At 17.8% G+C, this 26,388-nt stretch overlaps 1 protein-coding gene across 2 annotated transcripts in view; it reads left to right on the top strand.

Annotated features, from left to right (window-relative positions):
• LOC122719237 (serine/threonine-protein kinase PLK1-like) overlaps positions 1 to 24,931 on the top strand; it is a 52,478-nt gene extending 27,547 nt beyond the window's left edge. Inside the window, exons 2-8 of one of the 2 annotated variants that reach the window (XM_043944891.1) lie at positions 3,649 to 3,753; positions 6,966 to 7,082; positions 10,866 to 11,080; positions 16,933 to 17,362; positions 22,579 to 23,000; positions 23,311 to 23,441; positions 24,432 to 24,931. In XM_043944891.1, the coding sequence (XP_043800826.1) occupies positions 3,649 to 3,753; positions 6,966 to 7,082; positions 10,866 to 11,080; positions 16,933 to 17,362; positions 22,579 to 23,000; positions 23,311 to 23,441; positions 24,432 to 24,775 (1,764 nt within the window). In that variant the 3' untranslated portion in view covers positions 24,776 to 24,931. Of the gene's footprint in view, positions 1 to 3,648; positions 3,754 to 6,965; positions 7,083 to 10,865; positions 11,081 to 16,932; positions 17,363 to 22,578; positions 23,001 to 23,307; positions 23,442 to 24,431 lie in introns of both variants that reach the window. The other variant, XM_043944890.1, reaches the window with a different exon arrangement.
• Positions 24,932 to 26,388: the final 1,457 nt, after the last annotated feature.

The following is a 26,388-nucleotide window of genomic DNA, read 5'->3' as shown; positions in this document are numbered from 1 at the left end:
TTTTTCTTTCAAATAAATTTAAGAATATTAGATTTAAAAAATTTGAATTATTTAATGATAATTAAATTTTACTAAATCGTAGAAATATTTTTCATATTTTTATTTTATTTTTAGACATAGTTAATTTATTATTACAATTCGTATTTATTTATGTAAAATATTTTGAAAAAATCCATTATCCATTATCAAATATTTTAAAAATACAATCAAATACATACATATCAAATATTTTAAAAATCCCATAAATACTACTCAATAAATTTCTTTGATAACATTTATATTTATTCATATTATATTATAATATTATATTTATTTTATATTATAATTTATATTATTATTATTATTATTATTATTATATAATATTATTATAATATATTATTATAATTTTATATTATAATATTATAAAATTATCTTATTATATAAAAATTATTTCATTTTGATTTTTAACGAATTAAGTTAATATACACGTGCAAAAAAGTATATTAAAATTTTGAATTTCATTTTACAATACTTAAATCATAAAAATGTGCTATTATATATGTACATAGATATGTATACACTTTTAATCGTATGACGACATGACGTGACAAGCGTGATTTTCGTAATGCCGAGGATATTTTCGAACGAGTTATTCTGGTAATCAGTCCGCTAATATATGCATCCTTTTCCCAAAATGCCAATGATATTTGATATATTTATGTGCTATTAACAAATTTCATTCTTAATTTTCTTTATGCAGTCTAAAGACTGAATGAGAAAATGCAATCTACTATTTAATATCGATTATTTTTGAAGGTAATTCCATTTTTTCTCTTCTCGTTATTACTTTCTGGCACAGAAATATTTCAAATGTTTTTGAAAATATATTTTTTATTTATGTTATTAGCAAGAACCATTGAAGAGATGATTCTACTATTCATTTACGAAAGGAAAAAAGTTTGTCTATAGGCTTTTATAATAATTTATTTGAAAAGATAGATTTAAGAGCATCATGCAAAATCATAAATTGTTTATTACAATTCTAGATTAATTTTGTAATAATATATTATTTTTTCAAATTATTAAATAATATATTGAGTACATTTATTTTAATTTTGTTTTTATATAATAATTTTTACAATTAAATTATGAAAAAATTCAATACTTTGGAATATTTAGTTTGAAGTTACAAAATTTAATATTCAAAAAAATATTACATAAATATTACATAATTTATATTTATAATTATCTTTCGAAAATATAGTAACAAAAATGAGTATCTTGGTAATTATAAATAAAATTTTTATTATATAGAAAATTATATTCTTTATATTTTAGAGTATTATATATTTAAACTAATTCTTATATATTTTTTTATTTTTTTTAATCATTTTGATTATTTTTGTTATATTGTATATATAAAATTTATATTTAATTCATGAATTAAAAATAATATCTATTTTTCTGTATTAAATTAATTATGTTATTAAATCTTTTCATCTGTTTACTAAAAATTTACTAAAATACTAAAAATGGACATACAAAACATATGATGATATTTATTTTATTATTATTATATTATTATATATTATATTATATTATTATTATATTATTATATTATTATATTTTATTATTAGTAACTAATGAATGATAATGATATTGTAAATATAATATCTATTAAATTAATAGAAAAAAATAAATTTAAAAATTTTTGATAAATATTTATTTTAAAATTAATGTATACTCATAATTTTAAAATTTTATAGAAATAAAATATGCAATTTATTAATTGATTGTGAATTAATCTAATTGATTTATTTGTTAATTTAATACAACATATATAATAATAACATATATAAAAATAATTTTTAAAAATATTTATAAAATTTTATAAAATTTAGAATTACATTTTAATATTATATTATATTATAATTATTTAATACTTAAAACTAAAAAAAAACTTTATAAATATAATAAACTTTATATTAATTTTCAATACTGGTTTTAACTAAATTGTTTATTATTGTAAATTGTTAATAGAATTTGGATCGAAAAATATAAATACATAGTAAATATTGAAAAGAAAATTTTATTTACATTTGTGAAAGAAACAGATTAATCTTTTCTCTCAACGAAAAGTCGTGAGAAGAGTGGAAAGTCAGCACTAAGAATAACACAACATTATTCGATTTGAGAGAGTAAAAGTATCCTGAAAGGAAAGAAAATGATTTGCAAAAGTTGTAAGAGAGCATCGTAAAGAATGTTTTTACTTTCTTTTCCGTTGCCATAGCAATAATATTGACACGAAGCAATAAAACATAATTTAAAGAGATTCTTGTAGAATTGAAGGCAAGTATTTCTAAAAAAGAAAACTTTTTACTAAAGTGTAAAATCTAAGAAACAATTTTTAATTTTGAAACATTGTTTTTTATATTCATTTATCTCATCTTAATTCTCTAACTATTTTTTTTCTCTCTGATAGACAGAAATATTTCAAATATTTATTTATTTTATTATAATTTATAATATTTATGTTTCTTTATATTTTCATATCCAAAATTACAATTTTTTTTAAATTGATTTTGATAATAATATGTTTGTTTTTTCTTCTAGTTTAATAAAATTATTTTTTTTTATTTTTATTTTTTTTCTATAAAAAATTGTCAATATTTTATTTTTATACAAATTTTCATAAATCTTTATAAAAATATGACATTATGATGATTTGATATCAAAAATTTTACACATAACTTCTCTCTTATAAGATTTTTATATTACTTTTTACATAAATTTTTTTTAATATTACAATATAGTAATAATCTATTTTTTAAAATTATTTTTTTTATCAATGTTTATCATTATTACGAAAATATTAATATGTAATGATATTAAAGCTAAAAAATATACAGAAAATAAACTTAAATGAATGTATACATATTACATTTCGAATTTACTTTTACGAAGTTTTATTTTTCTAGTTATTTTCAAAAAAATTCTTGATACATTTTATGTAGAAAAATAAATTTGTTTTAGTATCGTATATTTTAATAAGAAAAAACAATCTATATTTCTTTCGGAAATTTTAATTTTTATTATTTGATTATTAAAAATTTGAGAGTAATTAATAAAAATTTTAATGAAAATTATTAAAAATTTGAATTATGATTTAATCAGCAAATACATATATATAATTAAATTATTTATATTAAAACTTAGATAGATTTATAATAAATTTAATAGCAAATATATTTAATTAATTATTAATAATTATTATAATAATTAAACATATTATTAAATACTTATAGTATATAAATATGGTGGCGATATAGTATATAGTATATAAATATAGTATTAAATAATTTATTATAATATATAATAATATAATATATTTTAACATTATAGTATATTTAGTTAGTATTATATGTATAGAAATTTATATTTTTATAAACGATTCTAAAGATGCAGAACTTAAATGAAAATTTTATTTACAAAATATTATAATATTATTTTATCCTAAATATTTTATCTTTATATATTTCTATCATGCTGTATGTATGCTGTATGCATGATTGAATTTTCTATAAATGCACAATATTCTTACTGATTAATCATAATAAATTATGGAAAACTTTGTTTTTGTATTACATATGTTTTTCGTACTATTTTCAGGGTGGATTCGCGAAAGTTTTTCTGATGACTGATGTCAATAATGGAAATGAATATGCTTGCAAGATCATCAGGAAAAACCGAATGCAAAAAATCCATATGCAAAAGGTTTGTTTAGTATTGATTAATTAATTATTATTTATATAAATATATATAATATTAATAACGTTATATAATGTTATACAATTACTTCTCTTTCTTTTTAAATTTATTATTACATATAACATGTAATATTGTGATTTTTATTATTTAAAATATTATATAATTCATATCGTGGATACATACAAGATATTTCATGCATTTGAATCTAGCTTTTAAGAAGATAGAATAAAATTTTATATGGCAAAATGAAACAATATTGAATTTGATCTGAAAGAAAAGAATTGTAAGAATATTTTTTGTAATGAAAATTTTTATATTTACGTTTATTTTTTTTAATTAAATTTTTTATGTTATATTCACGTATTAGTATCAAAAATTCAATAGTTTAAGAAATATTTTAATCTTATATCAGCAAAGTTTAGCGAATGAAGAACAAAAAACGAAGTGCCGTATTTATATTTTTATACAATAATTATCAGAAAAAAGAACCTCCATTATTCGAATATTTTACTATCCGAATTGTACGCTATCTTAAATTACAATAAAAACATGAAGGAAACTTTTATTACTTCTTTTATTGAAATCTTTCTATGAAATTGAAATTAACGAACAGAATATTTTTCAAGATGTAAAAAAATTTATTGCGATATTGTATATAATACTAAAATGCAAAAAATGCAATAAAACATTGATGTCATAAAATGGCTCCAATGTGGTAAAAATTATAACGAAGAGAATATTGTTAATAATGTTTAAATTCTAATATTAAAATAATAGACATGTAGATTAAAAGTGATTTTAATCTAAATGCAATAAAACATTAAAAGTGAAAATATACTTCCTCATTTTAAAAAATTCGACATACTAGAAAAAAAGATTATGATGGTTCGAAAATGCAATTTTAGATGAAATTGAATAATTTTATTCAGTTTTGTATAATAAAAAAAATCGTATAAATTTTTTTTGTAAAAATATAGAATAACTAAAAAAAATTCATCAAAATATTTTATTATTCGAAAATTTTCTTATGCAAACGGCCTTGACTTCCTTCCTTAATTCAAATAATGATTCTACTATATACTTATTAAGTTAAAATATTTCTAAAATTGAACTAATCAATTCTTGATACAAATATCTTGATATTTCTTTTATAAAGAATAAAATTTATTTTGACTCGTATAAAAAAAAATAAAATTCTATTTAAAAAAGGACTTTCCATTGAAATTCCATTTCTAGATTAAGTCCACATATGAAACGATAAACTATAAAAATAAAAAATTTAATTTTATTCTATGAAATTTTACTCTATTTTTTATTGCTTAAGAATTATATAAATCAATTATATGAAAAACTTTATATATTTTATTGTAAATTCTTATTTTTACAAGTAAAAAGATTCCATATTGTATGAAGATGAATTACTTGTCAGAAAATCATATGTGCATTATAATCATTTGATTCCATTCCAAAGACAAGTTTTTTATATTATTCTAATTGAATAATTTAATTAAAAAATATATAATAAAATATAATAAAATATAATAAAATATAATAAAAATTGACATTATTATAAAATATATAAAATTTTTGTATTTAAACAACTGTATGTCTCTATCTATAGACATTACGTAAATATATCAAGATATCTATATATATGTATATTTAATTTTCACTTTTTAGAAAGTAAAAAATATAATAAATGTATAGAAATATTTATGTATCTTTTATTTTGATAGAATTTTAAAATAGAGTTCATTTATTAGGATGACCTAGAAAGAGATTAGGCAAAAAGTTTTATTGTTATATTTAGAAAATACACATATATTATTATTTCGAAATTATTATTATTAACGTTATATAATTCGGATAGTAAAATTATTATTATTATTATTATCATTTCAAAAAATTATTTATTATTATTTATTAAAAAAAATATAATAAATAATAAAATATAATAAATATAATAAATTTAATAAAAAACTTTTTTATTAAAAATTATTATTAAAGAAAGTGTCCAGAGTTTTTATAAAAATTGATATATATATATATATAATATATAATTTATTTATACATATATAAATAAATGATATATAATTTATTGAAAGAAAAACAAATTTATATGTTTGTATGTTATAATATAATTATAAATAATACGTGTATAAAAATCATTTAAATAGAATAATAATATGCAATAAATATATGACTTAATCAAAACTCTTGGTATATTAAATTGGAAATTTTTATTTTGTAAAATATAATTTTTTATGCAAATATAAATTATTTTAAAAATTCAAAAAAAATTAATATAAAAAATTAATGTATATTTTTATTCATATTCTCGAGATATAAAATTACATAAAATTATGTATCTTTAAATTATTTATATATTTAATTATTTTTAGAACTAAAATATAAATATATAAAAATGAAGTTCTTTTTTATTATTTATTAACTTAATAGTGAACAAAAATTATCTTAAAAATATTTAAATTAAGATTTTGAATTAAAAAATTTGAATTAAATTTGAATTAAAAAATTTTTGAAAATGCAAATCATTTAAAAATTATTATTTTTATTTTATCAATTTTTATTCAGTAATTTTAAACAATACTTCAATTTTAGTTTTCAGCAAATAATAATATTTCTTATAATATGTATAAAAATAAATAAATGAAAAAATTTAAATTAAATTTGAATCACAGAAAATGATTATTTTACTTTTTTCCAAGAAAATCATAAATGAATATTACTTTACATATTTAACACATCAATAAATTCATGATATAAAAAAAAAAAGAAAAAAAATATTATACTTGATAATGCAATAAAACAAAGAATTAAAAAGCCAAAAAAATTGAGCCAAAAAGTAAAATTTCAAGTCTTTTATATCACCAAAAATTTTAAGAAAATTTACATATAAAATTAAACAGACAAATTATTTGTTCATAGAAAATAATCATGCAATTTTAATTCTAACATATGTATATGAATATATACAACTGTACTTATATATAATGGTTTCAACTCCTCACTTATAATTGCGTAAGTTTTTAACTCTTTCTTTCTAGAATTAAGAAAAAAATAGAGCGAACGAACGATTAGAAATATTTCCCCTTTTAAAACAGCTAAATCGCAGCATTATAAAAAATAATTGATTGAAATTTTTCAGATGGACAGAAAATTATTCGGTGTAATAATGACCTATGTATTTCTTATAGATCGCACGTGAGATTATGATTCACAAAGAACTGAATCACGTGAATGTTGTCCAGCTGCATCACTACTTCGAGGATAATCTTAATGTGTACATGCTTCTGGAAGCCTGTCCTCGAAAGGTATCGTGTGTCTCGTACCTACCTGCTCGCACAGTTTTCTACGCATTTCCTCTATATATTCGCAAGAATTTCCTAACCTTCTCCTTTCGAGTTGAACTCCGTTGTATTCGAAGAATGAGAGGAGTTCGCTTACCTATTGGATAAAGTCTCGCTTTTCCAAAGAATTTGCTCGGAGAGATTATCACCAGATTCATTGAATATTTTCAAGTTATGTTCAAGATGTTGTAAGAATTTATGATCTGCTTTTAAGAGAAATTAATCGCTTTTTTCTTCGAGCTTCTATTTTCATTCAAAATTATTTTCTTCTTTTGAAAATTTTAGAAAAGTCTTTACTCTGTTATCATATTTATTTTTTATATAATCGTGTTCTTCTGTCATTAAAAAAAAATTATTTAAGTTGCAGAAAAATATGAAAGAATATTATTAATTTTTAACCAGAGTTAAATAATTTGAGTTTTGAATATTTCGTGAAGAATTATTTAATAAAATTGTTTAATATTAGTTCTACAATTAATTTATTTTTAAATATTTCAAGTTAATTTTTAGAAAAAACTTTTTAGAAAAGAATTATAGTAATCCTGCTTTGCTTCTTTAAGATATTCTCTAGTGTTTCAAAATAACGTAAGAATAAATATGATATGATTTTTTAATTTTTCAAATTATGTTCAAGATGTTGTTTTGCACTAAAATTAATCTGAAAATATTACATTAAAACTTAAAAATTAAAATTTAAAAATTATAATAAGTTCATATTTCTTAAAAATAATTATATTTCATTAATTTTATTTTTAATTTACATAATAATATTAATTATAAATCTTATCAATATTAAATATAATATAATGATTAATTAATATACATTTTAAAATAACGAACACTAATTTTGATTAAAATCATATTAATATTAAATTATAAAGATTATTAATTAAAATATATTCTAAAATATCAAAATATTTTTGAGAAAAAAAGTAATTTTTCAATGCTTCAACATTTTAATGAATTATTTACTATTTACATTATTTCGAAGAGTGTGAATCATATGTATTTCATAAAAGTCGATATATTTGGATAAAAAGTTCGTGAAATATTTGTTACTATATTTTTATATTTATAATTATATTATAAATTTGCTGCATTTTTTTATAATAATAAATTTTTATTGATCATGTTATTTTATATATAATAATAGTTTTAGTAGGTATTTATTCCTTGTGTTGTTATCAAATGAAACAGGAATTCTTGCGATTTTTTGAAAAACAATAAATTAAAATCAAATTAAAAAATTATTTTGGAAATCGTTGAAATGATAATATCATACATTTTATTATATAATACATTTTTAAAATACTTTTTTAAAAAATTGTAACATCCTTTTTCATTGTGTGTGGATTAGGAATAACCATTATTAAAATTGTCGTTGCAAAAGAATGATAAATCAGATAGAAATAATAGCTGCAATATTTTCAGTTTGAGAAACAAAAAACATTCCATGAATTTTTTGTCGACAGAAGTAACATATTTCACATCTTAATGTAAATCGTTGATATGCATTGAATGAAATTATGGACACCGCATTTTTGCGTGAATAGAAAAGAGAACGGACACTTGCACTCTCCATGACTAATCATTCACTTGTTTTTACCGTTAGAATGCTGCTTCGTCATCATTCGATTATTCTTAGTTTCTAAAATTATTAACTAACAATCATTGTTATTAACTGTTACTAATAATCACTTCGCCATCCACTCAGAAACAATTTAGCGATAAAAATGTTACGGATTTGTCGTTAAAGTAACTTGAAATTGAACATTGATTCATTAGTCAGCATAATATTATTGTCATATTATACAATATGATTATAATTATACAAATAAATAAAAATTAATGATATATGCAGGATCTTCAGCAAATTTACATACATTTCCATCATTTTTTAGGACATTATATGTAGTATTTCGATATTTGATTTTCGTGTTAACAATAAAATTTATTAAATTTCAAATTTGTTTTTCTTAATTGTTACAAAATATTCCTGAAATTGTGTTCACGTCTTATAATAAATTATAACTAAAATTTGATTATGTATCATTATATCATACATATTATCATACATTATATAATAATCTTCTATATATTTCAAAAAAATTTTTTCATATTTTATTTTTTTTTATAATGTTTTCAAAGAAAAACAAAATAAATATTCCATATATTGTTATCAAATGAAAAAGTAAAGTAACCTGAAAACTTTTTAAAGTAACTAAATTTCAATTAAGAAGATAATGTATAATGTACGCAAAATTTTTTCGCCTGTGTATTTTAGTATATGGAAGGATTATTATTGAAAATTATTTGACAAACATTATAATAAATTATCATTACTTTTTTCCAAAAATGATAAAATAACATTTGCAAATCTTAAAGTAACAATTATCCTTGGATGGAAAAACATTTTCTTTCAAACAAAGTAGCGATGCGCTATAAATTCTTAAAGTTATCTCTAAGAAGAGGATCTTCTTCTTTTTTTGAAGTTATCTTTTAAATAAATTTACACCTTCTATGCATCATTAAACGTAAATTTTGTCTTTTTTGTTTCTTGAATTGTTGATTAGAATCAATTTCATATATATATTTCTAATTAATCATATTTTTATAAAATACAGTTTCATCATTTTTATTTACTATAATTATAATAATAATCATCATAGATCAATTAAAATTTTTTTTTATATTTAATATTAACACTATATTCATTCGCAATTATTTTCTTCAATTATATAATACTTGATTTTGAAACTTAAATATTTTACGAATCGAAGAAGAAAAGAAAGGAAGAAAGAAAAAAGAAAGAAAGAAAGAAGGAAGGAAAAAAAAATAATAAAAATTTAAATTATTTATAACTTATAACTCAACATATATAACATATTTGACATCAATGACATAACATATGCGTCATAGGGATTTCCTATTTTATGGCAATTGACGCATCATAAATTTTTCTAGAAAATATGAAAAGTGAAAAAGAGTTTTTTACATATCCGCTTTTCTTTTGCTTATGTGTTAGTATAAATATCATCGTTAATGATATTTATTTCACAGTCTTTTTTAAATTTTATTGCATTTTTTCTTATTTTATAATTATTTTTCATATTTATCAAAAATCAATATCCATCACCAAAAACTTTCGATTTTTGATCTTGAATGTGTTAGTAATAAAGTTTTATTAAAGAATTTCATTGAATATATTAACACTCATATCATATATATCAAAATTACTCATATCAAAATTAAATGAATTAGTAAAATATTAAATAAAACAGTTAAAACAATTGAAATAATACTCTGATTTTAAAAAATTTAACAAAGAAAAATTATTAATATAATTAATTAATAATATTTATTTTTTAATATTTTTTTAACATTAAATATCACAAATAAAAAATATAAAAAAAATAAACTTATATTATTAAAAGTATTTATAATATATTTTTAAATAATATCTTAATAAAATTACATACTTATATATTATAATCATATATTATATACATATATAATAATGTAAAATAAATTATAATATACATTACATATTATATATCATAAAATTTGTAAATAAAATATCACAAATTGTAATAGAATTTATAAATACATAATAAAATATATTAAATAAAATGCTCAATACGATCAAACATTCAAAAAAATAAATATCATAGATATCATTGTATACATTGCACGATCCATTTTGCATTAATGCTTTCCAATTCAAATTGTATCACTTTTATTTAACAGAGTTTGATGCACGTGCTGAAGTACCGTGGCAAAGTCACGGAGCCGGAAGCACGATATTACATGAAACAAATGGTAACTGGTGTTGCATATATTCACTCTCAGAAAGTTGTCCATCGGGATTTGAAGCCAGGTAACATGTTCCTATCGGACCGTATGATCGTCAAGATCGGAGACTTTGGACTGGCGACAAGGCTTGACGGACAGTGCAGACGAGTGTAAGTTTTCTTCAATCTTTACTAATCATTATTCATTCCATTATATGTATAGAACTTTGCTAAAGGTAATAAGAATTATGCACGTGTACGTGAGAAATTATCACGTTTTTCTGCACGTTCTTCTTTCATAATCAAAGTATTACACTTCGTTGTTAAATTTAAAACTTTAACGTTTGTTAAGTAGATTGTACAAATTGTATTTGTTAAATTATATTTCAATATGATTTTTCTTTATGAGAAATTACTTTTACAAAAATATTATGTATATGCAAAATATGTTAAAAAAAATAACAATTATAATTATAACAATTATAAACAGATATTAAAATATATATCTGCATAGTTTTTATTAATAATAATATTAATAATAATAATAAATTAATATATATAAATATATATTTATAATTATAAATATATTATAAATAATAAATATTTTCATATCGAGATTTGTAAAAATAAATATAATTAATCGTGGAAATTTCCACGTATTTCATGAAACTTAAAAGAATATAATGGATTTCATCATTACAAAAAATTTATTTACATTAATCATAATATCATCACATATTAATTATATTTTACATTAATTCAAATAAAATGCATTGAAAAATACATAAAATAAATTCTTAAATTTATTTATAAGAAAATATATTACTTATTATTAATATATTAATTATAAAAAAAACAAAATTAATTGAAAAAATATAATTTCAAATAAAACTATTTAAAATTTTCATATATATATATATATATATATATATATATATATGAACGAACATATATATATATATATATGTATATTAAAATAAGTACAATTTTTTTTGTTACGTTTATTTTTATATATTTTTATACATCTATTGAGACATATGATATTTTATAATTGATATATTAATAAAATAACATATATGTAAATATGTGTATATGTACATATATGTAATATGTAAATATATTTAAAAAATATTTAAATAATATAGATATATTTTATATGTATATATAATATTATAATATTATATATTATATAGAATATATTCTATAAAAATATAATATATATATAATATAATATATAATATATAATATATATATATTTATTTATAAATTATCTTATCTTATCTATTTATATTTATTATTTATTATTTATAATTATCTTATCTATTTATAATTATATATTTTATAATTTTTTCAGCCATTTTATATTTTTATTTAAAATTAATTTATTGCATAAAATTGAAAATAAAAAATTTTTAAGGATATATGTAAAGATATATGTAATGAATGTTAATGAAAAAATATTACGTACAGCAGATAATTTTTTTACAAAAGAATTATATAATGTTATGTATTATTCAATGAAATATAAAATCTTTACATAATATTTACATAAATTTTTATACCAGATTATATAAAATTTTATTATTAATTTTATTATTAATTTTATCTAAATAAAAGTTTTATCTAAATAATTGATCAATAAAAATAATATAGATATGTAATAAATATTCGTATATTTTATATTTTTAATGACAATTATAAATTTTAATAGATAATTTTAAGTATTTTTTTCTACTTATAATTTTAATTTCTAATTGGATTATATGATTATGTAATTGTATAATATATATTTTTAGTCTTCTTAACATTCATTTTTTTAATTTTATTGTACAAATATTATAATTGGAATTTTTATTTCTCCTTTTTAAAAGTATATTTATTTTTAAAATCTTTCTTTTTTAAAATATATTAATTTTGAATTTTTTCTGCAAAATATTTATCTATTCAATATAATAGTTCGATCACGTTCTATAGAAATGTGGTAAGGTTTTTAATTATTTTGAAACATTATACAGAATCTATTTATTATTTGATATGCAAATGATAATTTATTATTAATGTTAATATATGATTATAATTATTATGTTAATATATTCGTGGGACATTTTTGAAAAATTCTAAATGGTAAAATAAATATAACAAGAAACAGAGTGTAAAGGAGATACAACTATCTCACTTTTTTTCTATATATATTTATATATATATATTTATATTATTTCACGGTCATTTTGCTTCATCTAAATTTCAATTATAAATATTGTAAATCTTTATTGACACTTTTATATACCAACTTTTTTTGTTTGTCGATCTTTGAAAAATGTTCAATGAATATATTAATATCCTATATACATATTTTTGTACATTTATAATCATATTATATATTCAATGTACACATTTAATGTATACATACAATGTATATAAAATATATACATATGTATAATAATAAAATATATACATATGTATATATTTTATATACATATATACATGTATGTATACATATGTTTTGATTGTGAAATTGGAAAAAAATAAATATTTTTTTTTAAATTTTTTTCAATTATTTTTAAAATTATATCAATTGTTAACAATTAAACCTCTATACATAGCAGAATGATTATAAATTAATAATATGTATATCATATATTTTATTATTATTATATTCATTCTTATATATTCTTATATAGAATATATTTTTTCATATATTTTTCAGATATTATATTTATTGTTACTTATTTACAGTTATTTACAGTTATTTACAATTATTAAACTATTATATAGATACTATTCAGTATACTTGAAACTTTGGATCAAACGTTATTCTTATTATTATAGATATCAATAATAAAGAAATTTCAAAAAATCAAAAAAAAAAATTTAATAATACATAACTTTAATAATAATAATAATAATAAATTTAATAATAATAACTTTAATAATAATAATAAATTTTATTCTGTTTAATATTTTCATATTATAGTATGAATATTTCTGTTAATTCATATTTTCACTTTATACCAAAATAATGAAACATTGATATTTTTTTATATGTTTATTTAATTTTATCATTAATCATTTTTTAATAAAAAAATGAATTTTTTTGTATTAAATTATACATTTTTTTATGAAAGTATTATATGAAATATTATTTTTTTTTAAACAACATTAAAATTTTAAATAATGAATGCAGATTTTAATAATTAATTCAATATATAGTTAAAATATGTATAATATGAAATTCTAATTTGAGAATAAACTTAAATCATAATATATTGTATAATTTCAATTTTTAATTATTAATATAAAAGAAAAAATTATTTTTTTTTTTAATTCTAAAATTTTTCTTCTAAAATTTTTAAATTATCATTTTATATATCATTTTATTGTAATTTATATATAATAATGAATCTTATAATAAATAACTTTTCTTTCATTATATCTATTTACATTTTTTATAGTTTTTAGAATATAGAAAATTATATTTATTTTATATGCATATCTATCTATATTAATCTGCTAATATATATAATATATTATCTGCATATATATAAATTAAAAAACGTAGGCAAAATACGAATTTTGCTTATCTTATTAAGTGCATATGATTAATTTAATTATATAACAATATTACTAAATTAATATAATTATTTTCCATGATTAATTTTAATCTTCTATAAGTCTTCTAATATTCTCAAAAACATTTGAATTATGCTTCTTTCATTATTTCTTTCTTAATTAACTCAAGAATTAAGCAATTTTTTTATTAAAATTAAAAAATTTTAATTTAGGAAAAATATAATTAAATATTTTTCTTTCAAAAAAAAAAAAAATTAAATATTCTGTTTTTTTCAGAATTATAATATATTTATAATATAGAATACTTATAATATATTAATATAATATAATAATACATATTATATATAGGTAAAAAAATTATTCACAATTTTCAATATTTTTCAGTGTTCTTAGAAAAATTTAATGGCTTTGATAGTATTATAATAATTATTTTTTTAATATATTAATAATTTATATTTCCTTTTTTTGTTTTGATTATAACATATATTTTAATATACACTATATATACTGTTTTAATGTATATTTTATTTTTTAATGATTTTGCCAAATATAAAGAATTTTCTTCTTTAGTTAATGTGATGATTAGTAATATAAATACAAATGTTTTAAGTAAATTTCAGATATTCTTAATTTCATATTTTAATTATGTGGTATAAAAAAAAAAGATTGTATATCATTATATTGTACATTGTATATCATTATATATAAATTATTAATATATATGTATGAAATATATTAATAATTGATTATTAAAAATTTGAAAATTTGCAATTAAATTTCAATGAGTTAAATTTTTTAATTTTATTAAAAATACAAGAAATATTGGAAATTATTCTAATTTTTTTGGTTATAATCATAAGGAATTCAAAACATATAAAACAAATAATAAAATCATTTTAAATAATGTCTAATTACTTGTTATATAAAAATATGTTTCATATAAAAGTTGCATAATACAAAGAGAAATGTAACTCGATGTTATAAAGGATATTCCGTTACTCGTAAACCGGACAGGGAGTGGTTCCTCATGAAAAAATAAATAGAAAAAATGGATAAAATCTTTTTCATACGAAGCTTTATTTTCAAGAAAATTGAATTTGAAAATTTATCGACTATATGTCCTTTAATTATAAATTTTAGTTGTCAATTTTTTCTATTCGTGTTTGTGTTCATAAATATGAGAAATACTATTTGCTTATTGTTATTATCTAATGTAATTATATTACTAATGTAATTATAAAATTTTATAAATAATTTTATAAATAAATAAAGATAATTTTTCTAAAGATATTGCTTTTTACAAATGTATTTATTTATAAAATTTGTTTAAAATTTCGATCATGATGCTGCACACATAATTATATTTTTTTAATTAATTATTGTGTGTTGTTCGTAATATATCATTTTTAATTCTTTTATAAGATAATTCTTTCATAAACATATTTTTATTATTTTAATAAAAATAAATTAAGAAATTAAAGAAATTATTAATATTAATGACAAATCGAAATTTACAAATTTAATACAATAATTTTTAAATTCAAATTTTTCGAAATTTCATATGAAAAACTTTTAATTTTTTTTCAACTTATTTTTTTATCCCTGTATCATGAATAACGAAACAATCTGTATATGTAGAAAAGACTTTTTTTCTAATTAAAATTATTTTAAATTTTTTATAATACTTTTATAGTATTAATACTTTCGAATTATTTGAATGGTTTCTTGTATTCATTCTATTTAGAGAAAAAAAGTACATTTTTCTATTGAATCTTTGACTATCAATTTAATTTAAAAATATTTTCATGTGATTCAATTATTTTGTATACATGCTAGTGTAAAAATAAATTTATATATTTCATATAAAAATTCATTTATTTCTATAAAATGAATAATATTACGTTTATATATTTATAATATATATTATAATATATATATATATATAATAAATATATATATATATATATAATATATATTATAATATATAATCGTAATATTATTCATAAATATATATATAATTAATATATATATATATTATAATAATATTAAGATTTAAGAATATCACATATTGCTAAAAATAATTAAAAGAAGAAAAAAATATTCAAAAAATAATAATCAATTTATCAATAATTTTGAAGAGTAGTATATTTCTCAAAAATATTTAGCCAGATAGAATAATATTTGAAATTATTTAATAATAACAATTTTACTAAATGAACAAACATGCAAATCTAAATTAACTAAATATTGCCTTAATTTTTCTTATTATTCAATGCTACAAAAAACACACAACGAATATAACTCGAACATTCTTAATAAAAAAAAAAAATTTTCATGATTTGTTTCACATCAAGTGTCCTAAATTATCTAGAACAGAAATCGTATCTCGAGAATAACAAACAGTTTTGCACTTGATATACGTGAAAATTGTAATAATTTGTTTGTATGCGCAGGACGATATGCGGAACACCGAATTACATCGCGCCGGAAGTGTTGTATAAGCAAGCATACAGTTACGAGGCGGATGTTTGGGCGCTCGGGTGCATACTGTACGCCCTGCTGGTAGGGCAACCACCTTTCGACACAGCATCGCTAAAAGAAACATACGCGAGGATATGTAACAATCATTATCGGGAGGTTGACGATTCGATAGCGAGCCGAAACGGGCAAGATCTTATCAAATGGCTCCTCCAACCGAATCCTGAGCTCAGACCTTCTTTGGAGAGAGTAAAGGAACACGCTTATCTTACCAAGGAATACGTACCAGCTTCGTTGCCTCGTATTTCTTGCTTCCAAATGCCACGTCCCTCTATAATCGATCCGATGTCGTCGCCTTCGTCGAATTCTATTGCATCTAGAAATCAAAAACTTAATAATACTCAGGTAAATCATAATTGATGATCGTTTATTTTTTAATGTAAATCGTTTGATGATATGACGTAAGATGCATGTAAGATCTTTAAAACTTTTCAGATTCGATATCTTTTGATGGGCATTTGGGCATTAAAAAAGTAATTAGTTAAAATTTCGAAAGTTACTTTAAATAATAAGTTTATTTAAAATATTTGAATAATTTATTATAATAGCTATTATAGTTGACTTCTTCATCTATAATCTTAGTTGTGGCATTAGTTATATGCAATTATTCGATACTTTGAATAATAAATTATTGAAGTAACTTTCTTCTTAATATTTTTATTATCAATAATTAAAATTTTGTTTTTGAAATTTATATTGTCTATAATTAGAGTTATTAGAAATTGAAAGTACATAAGAAAACTTAAAAAAAAAAAAAAAAAAGAATGATGTAGGGAAATATACCAATATAGTATTTATTCATTTAGGAGGATTCATTAAGGATAGGAGGATTCATTAGGATAATTCATTAAGGATAATTCATATTTATTACATAAATAAAAATAATTTTTAAAAAAGAATATTTTTATTTCAATGTAATTTACTTTTTCAAATAAAACAATATTTATAAATAAAATATTCACAATAACTAATAGTAATAATTATATAATTTATAAAAAATTAAAAATTTTTTATAAAAAAAATTATAATAATTACTTCAATTATAGATGGCTTAGTCAAATATTAAAATATTAAAAAAAAATTTTGTAACTATGAAAATTGATTTCAATAATCGATATTAACATTTGCTAATAAACTAATAAAATATAATTTAGATCAATCTTTTGAAAAGTTGTCATATTTTTGACAAAAAGAAATATTGAAAAAAGATAAAAAAAGTTTACATAAAAAATAAATAATGCAAAAAAAAAGTTCAAAATAGAATAAAATTAGAATAAAAGAATGAATAAAGAAGCTTGAGATAAAAAAGTAGATGAGACAAAAAAAACTATTCTCATCTCTTTGAGAAAGATTTTTGCAATTTTTGATAAAATTTTAACAAAAGAGATAAAATTCTCAAGTTATGGAGGTTTCATTTTATTGAAAATTTTAAATAAAAAGAATTTAATAAATAAAAATAGTTTAATTGATTTTTAGAAGGATTATCCCTTAATTATTGTTATAGAATCTCTAAATATAAAACAATATTTCAAACAATATTTTTATTACTTAATATAGATATTAAGTTAAATGTTTAGTAATCAAATAAACAAATTGAAATTAAAATTAATTTAAAATTCTACTTTTTTATTTCTTATTGTGATGAAATTAAAATTAACTTACAATTTTATATTTTTACTTCTTTCTTTTTTTATCATAGAATTAATATTTAAATTTCGATTTCATTATATTTATTATCAGAGCTAATAATAATTTTTTAATTGCAAAAAAAAATTAACAAATAAGTGTCTTCTTTTATTTTCAAATATTTGAAATAATCCTAACATTTGAAAAAAAAGAAAGAATAACATATGATTATTTCTAATTGTTCTAGGCAACGATTCATAAAAATTTTACTTATAGATAATTTGATTTGTAAAAGAATATAGAAATATTCTGTATTTTAATTACAAAGATAAAATAATAATATATTATTTTACATTCTAATTCTAAATTCTAACTGCAAAAGTAAAATAATATACAAAAAACTATTATAACAAATTATTTGAATAGTTTTATATAAATTGACTAACAGATTTACAAATTTACAAATATTACATATCTATCACATAAATATTTTATATTTGATATAAATTATTTTAATAACATATCCATTGATAATATTTTTTATTATTCAAAATAAATTAAATTATTTATTAATTAATTTAAAATAAAAAAAAATAAAATTCAAAAAATTCAAAAATAAAAAATATATGAAGTCTTGCTTCGATTTTTATTATGCAATACTGAGATAATTTCGCTTTATGTATCAACCTATTCCTGTATCGATTTGTCCCGGCCTTCTATATGATATTTTATAATATTATGGTATGAGATCAATAAAATATAAAATAAGAATATATTTCGCATGTCAAATAGTATTTTGACAAATTTATAATCAAATATATTATAATATAATGAAATAAATATTTTGAAAACTTAAAAAATAATGCAATGCATGGCATAAACACGACAAAAGATGATGCAACTTCCTAATAATTTAATATATTATATAATATTTACCTTGCTATATTGTCGTTCATATTACATATATCGTTTAAATAAAATAAAATGATGAAATTATTTGAAATTAAAAATATAAATACAATATAAACATAAAATATAATTAAATAATGAGATGATGCAATATATATTTATAATATAAATATATAAAAACAAAATTTGTGGATCATTCAAAAATTCATATAAATGCTAACATGCGATTCTTAAATTTTGTAAGTTCAAAAAACATGACAATTAATTTTATTATTTTTATCAATACAAGATAAAAAAATATTTTTATATACTTAAACTACTTATTTTTTATTGTACAATTTTTTCATTTCTTCATTATTACAATCGAATATATACAGTTATAATTATAAAACTTTTTATAAAAAAATATATTTATTGTTATAAGAAAGATAATACTGTTTTTTATCATGAGATTTCGTTTAATATTATAATTTGATGAAACATATATGCATAAAAGCTAACAAGATATACGGTATATTTATTATAAATATTTATATATTTTAAATATTTATTTTTTACTGACTAATCGAACAATTAATCGAAACATTAATTTTAAAATAAATATCAAGAATGAGAATACTAAAGTAAAAATATAGAAATCAATAATATAATAATTTTGTTTCTTGAATATATATAAATAAAAATCTATTTATAATTTTTAATATAATTTTATAATAAATTATTAATAATAATTTTTAATTAAAAATTTAATCAATAAAAAAAAATGAAATAAAAAGATCGAATATTTATAGATATAATATCATATGTATATGTATTGAAATTTAAATTATCTGTAAATGAATTTCATTTATAAGCATATATTATCTTATTGTATATGCTATAAGTATATATATATGTGTATATATATATGTGTATATATATATATATATATATATATATATATACACATATATACATATAGTATATTATTTAAAAGACAAATTATTTTTTACAGAATATCTCAAATTAATTGATAAATTTTTGTGATAATTTTTGTCATATTAATTTGACTAAATAACATAAAAAATTAATCTATACTATAATTTAATATTAATAATTTATATATTATATATTATATTATAATATTTCCTGTTGCAAAAAATTTATAAAGTTTGCATTTCTTTCTGAGTAAGTAAAAAATCATTTTAAATTATTGTGAAAAATGAATAAGGTAAAAAGAAGATTGTGAAATTAAATTATTTTATAAAAAAGAAATAATATATAGAAAGATAATATCGGCAGGTTAGGATAAGAATTTATTTAAAATGAAATTATGTAAATTTTCTATAAGAAATAAAACATAAAACTTTCAGTTTCAAAAGATTGTGCAAAGTCATATGAGATGAAATTCCAGTTCCGTAGATACAGTAAAATGGTCGATAGTCAGCAGTAACTTTAAAAGGTCAGATCTTACTTTAGAAATATTTGAGACAAAAATAAAAAAAAAATGATTATAACGAATTTAAATGATAAGAATATTTCAATAATAAAAATAATTATATTATAATTTTTCATTTTAATTCAAAAGATGAAAATTAATAATTATTAAAAATAAAATATTAATTTACTAAACTAAAAATATTAAGATTATTGTAATAATAAAATACAATAATACAATAATAAATATTTAGCTAAAATAAGATTAAAAAATAAATATACAAATATATATATGTAATATAATATATATATGTAATATAATTTTTATATAAATCATATAACGATAGAAAATTTAAAAAATTTTGTATAAAAAAAAATTAATTATTAATAACAAGATTTTAGAGAAAACAAGAAAAAAAATTATAGAAAACGATATTCGAAATTAATATTTAAAATTCAATAGTATACAAAAAATCATTGCCAAATCTATATTATAAATCTATATTATTATAATTTACTTATAATATAGATTAAAAAAGTATTTGACAAGTATTTTAACTAAAAAAAAAAAAAAAAATAAATATCGAAAGTCATATTAAAGAGATAAAAAAACTACTTAAAGTTAAAAATTGAAGATATATTAGAATAATTAATTAATATTTACAGTAATTTAAAAATATATAAGATGTTAATATATACGTGAGATAATTATGAGTAAATTCTAGAGAGAAAAACAAATATAAAAGTTAGTGTACAAAAATGTTGGTTAAAACTTGTTTATTAAATTATAAGTTATAAATTATAATTGAAATTTGCGTTAGATGAAGCGAGGTAGAAATAGAACGAAGCAATGGTATGAAAGAAATAAAACAGTCTTACTTTATTTGTGTCTTATTTTATTCAACACAAAATTGAATAATTTATAATTTAATAAATAATCCTGAATTCTTAATATTTTTTTTGATTTTATACCAATTTTTACGTTTATTTTGATCTTTAGAATTGATTTTCTAAAAATATTCGATAAATAAATTATTATCAAATATTTTATGAAATATTTTAGAAATTAGTAGATTATTGTATTATTAGATATTTAAATATGATTATTATTTAAAAAAAAGTAACTTTAAAAAAATAAATAAATTTTTAAATGAAATATATTATTTTACAATAAGTAAAATGCTTAGATAATCATATTCAATTATTTGTTATTTTTGCATTTTTCTGTTAAGACAAAAATACTTAATTAAAATAAAATTATTGATCTTAAATTAAAAATAAAAAATTTTATTTTTATTTTATTAATGAATATATATATATATATATAAATTAGATTATTTATATTGAAATATTTAATATTTTTAATAGATATGATCGTATAAACTTTATTTAAAATGTAAATAAATAAATAAATAAATAAATTTTAAATGAATTTACATTCGTATCATATATATATATACATAAATTTGAGAATTTATAAATTAAAAATTCAATAATCTTTAATTTTTATTGTTTAATTTTTGTTAATTTAATTAATGTAACAATTTTTATTGATAAGAAATATTATTTCATTTAGTCAATTTAATCAATATTTTTTATTGCAATTATAGGTTCATACTATCCAACAATCTCAACAACAGCAGGAGCAGCAACAACAATATCATCAAACAAATCTTTCTCAGAAAAGTTTACGAAAGGGGTCGAAAGTGATCAGTTGGTTAGCTCGAAAGCTTCGGAAAGTTCCGAAATTCAGACAAAGATTAAGCAGCGTTCTTTATCCAGATCAGAAAAAAATTATTGGATCCACAGCTCAGAGTATACAAATACATCAAGCGCTAGAAAATTGCATCAAAGAAATAAAGTGTAAAAATAAGATACGTAATCATCCACCTGTAAGGGATATCGTACCTCTGTTTATTACTAAATGGATTGATTATTCGAATAAATACGGCCTAGGTTTTCAACTATCTGACAAATCTGTAGGCATCCTCTTCAATGATCATACGAAAATCAGTTACACACATGACAGAAGGTCGGTATTTTTTTTTCTTGATCTTATGTTTTAATTTTTTAAAGTCAAAATTTGTTTTGATATATTTTCAAAATTTAATATTGTTTTGATATTTAAAATTCAATAAGATAATTAACAATTATTAAAAACAACAATTATAATATTTATCTTTTTGTATTCAGATTATTTAAAGTGATAGTTTGATAATCAGAGAAATTTAAAATAAGAAAGATATAAGCTAATAGTAATATTTAGAGAATTATAATGTAAAGAATTAAATATTTGTTATGCGTTTAACTTACTCAATAACACATTTTTATTTGCAAAGAAGAGTGGAGTACGTGACAACCGATGATGAAGTAACAAGATATCAAAAAGAAGAAGATATTCCAGCTGCTCTGCAGAAAAAACTTGTATTATTGCAACGATTCACACAGTATATGGATAAATTTATGACTGAAGGTAAATAATATTTTATATAATTTATTGATGGTGTTCATGTTAATTTCATCATTATCATCATCAATCTTAAATATAATATAATCTATATATACACATAAATCATTATCCATTATTATTAGAAATTTTTCTTTGTAAATGAATCTATGTTTATTTGAATTTATAATCTTTTATATTATATATTTTAAATAAGATATATATATATTTTAAAATGATATACAAAAAAGAAAACATTATATTGAAATAATTTTTTTTAATTATTTTATAAAATATATTCGAAAGATTTGTAAAATGCAAAAACTTTTTATGATTAAATATTAATAATATTGCATAATGATTTATTTATATAACATTAATAAAAGATAATTGGCAGTCGTATGCTTACGCACATACTATAATTAATTAATTTTATGTAATGTTATGTATATTTAATTTAATTTTATGTACACATTATAAGTGTACATAAAATTAAAAAAATTTAAATTAAATTTAAATTAAATTAATTTTAAATTAAAATTAAGTGAATTTCGTATAAACAAAATTCTATGTAATAGCAATTTTTTTTATAATAAAATGCACATTACTTTTTGATTTTATCGATTGATTTCTTGTTATAGTAATAAAATAAAGTGGTTTATTTAAAGTTAATTTAAACTAGTAAAAAAAGAACTATGGTAAAATAGCCAAAATTGAGAAAACTGGATAATTATCCATAAGTTGCTATAATAAATTACTATAATAACTGTTTTTAATTATAAACAAAAAAATTATTATATATTATTATATATTATATATTATAAATATGCAAAAAGATGTGACCGAAAAACGAGAAATAAATGAAACAAAAAAATCAATATTTTTTAAAAATAACTTTGATTCGTTGAATTCAGATTTTGCTTTTGTTAAAATTTATATATATAATTATATATTATTTATTGTATAAATATATATATTACAATTATTAATCAATAATTGTTAATAATGTGTTTTAAGGTGGTGAAATTAAGAAATACCGAGTTACACAAAAGCAGTCGAAGAATATTTGTGTGCCACGAATGAGAAGATGGTTAAGAACTGATAAAACTATTATGATGGAATTATCAGTACCACTTTTACAAGTGAATTTCTTCGAGGATCATACGAAATTGGTAGTCTCACAAGAATCTCCTAACAAGGGATATCTAATTACATATATAGATACTAGTAGACGTACATCTTCGTATTGGTTAAATGATATACGAGATTTTGGTTGTACATCAGATCTCTACGAACGTTTATATTATGTTTACAAAGTATCCAGAGAATTTGCAGAAATGCATAATAACACAATCGCTTGACCAGCAAAGATAAAATGTAAGATGCATTATTCGTTGAACGATTGAAATTTATTTTATAGAATCTATGTCTGTTCAGTTAGCTGCACTCGTTTTATTTGCAATTCGTTTTTTTTTGTCTTTTAAAAATTATTTAAAATAAATCATTACATACATTTTTATTTTTCTTTCTTATAAATTTAATTCTATTATTTTGCGAGATTTATTTAAATTTATATTTATTTTCTATAAAATTCATTAATGTTATAACATTTTTCTTTTTATTAATATTTGAAACTACATGAATTTCAAAGCATATATCAATATAACTTTTATAAAAAAATATTTATAATGTATACTATATAATATATTCTATTAATATATATATAATATATTCTTAGAAACAAATTATTTGAGTTATTAAAAAATTTAATTTTAGAAGAAGAATTTTTTATTACAATAAATTCTTAATACATTAATAAATACTTAAATATTTCAAAAAAATATTATATATAACGTAAAAGCACATGTGTATATATGCATAACATAATATATTGCCATATAATGTTAATAAAAAAAATATTTGAAAATAGCGAGTGATATTATAATACATTGTAATATATATTTTTATATGATAAAAAATTAATAAATTAGAAGAATTATAAAAATATAAAATTGGAAAATTGAAAAGTAAGAAGAGATAATAACGATATTATATAAGTTTTTCGTGGTCATAAAAAAATCTAGCCATTATTAAGCTATCTTATATAATATTTATCGACTGTTTCTTATGAATTGAGTTTATATACATTCATTAAAATTCAAAACATTACGAGTGCAGCTAAATGAAAAATATTATTAATTAGATATTTGAGAATAAATATTTGAGTTTTCCATAATTATTTTATCTTCTTTTTTTTTTTCACAAAAACAAAGTAACAAAGTTGTGATATATTATGTTTTGTAAGAAATTTTAATACAAACATACAAAAGGGCCACAGATATTTTTTGTTCTTAAATAATTTTTTATATATAAACTTTTTAATTACAAATAACAGAAATCTAGAAAAAATTGATAAAACGTATATTATACATATTATACATGTATAAAGTTTAGTATCGAACAATATCGTTATTCATATTCTATAAGAATCGCAAATGTCTCGTTAACGATATTCGCACAGTATATAATTTCAAAATAATATTGATAATATAATATCAAATGCAATGTGTATGTAAGTAACTTTGGTTACATTCGTTATTAATTTAATAAGTTGCTCTATTAATATTGTAATTGAGCTATTTCATATACCTATTGAAAATAATTAACACACAAATTTAAAATTTGTTTATTCAAAATGAAAAAGAACATTAATAAGTATGTCAATAATATTATTCTATTATTTTTTTATTTGTTTATTAATTTACATATTCTATATAAATATAAATTATATATGCCGTGATTTATAGTGCTTTAAAATTTATAATAATATTTTCCAATATTCAAAAAAATAATTAGTTGCTTTTTAGTCATAATTTATATACATATATATATTTTTATTTTTTTTTTTTTAAGTTTATTTGATGAGTCAACATATTCAATATATTGTGCAACATGTATAGTCATATTTTTTGAT

The sequence above is a fragment of the Apis laboriosa genome, unplaced genomic scaffold (genome assembly GCF_014066325.1).
Source record: "Apis laboriosa isolate Shangri-la unplaced genomic scaffold, ASM1406632v1 scaffold71_cov137, whole genome shotgun sequence".
NCBI classification, from domain to species: domain Eukaryota; kingdom Metazoa; phylum Arthropoda; class Insecta; order Hymenoptera; family Apidae; genus Apis; species Apis laboriosa.
This window is presented reverse-complemented; position numbering and strand designations above follow the sequence as displayed.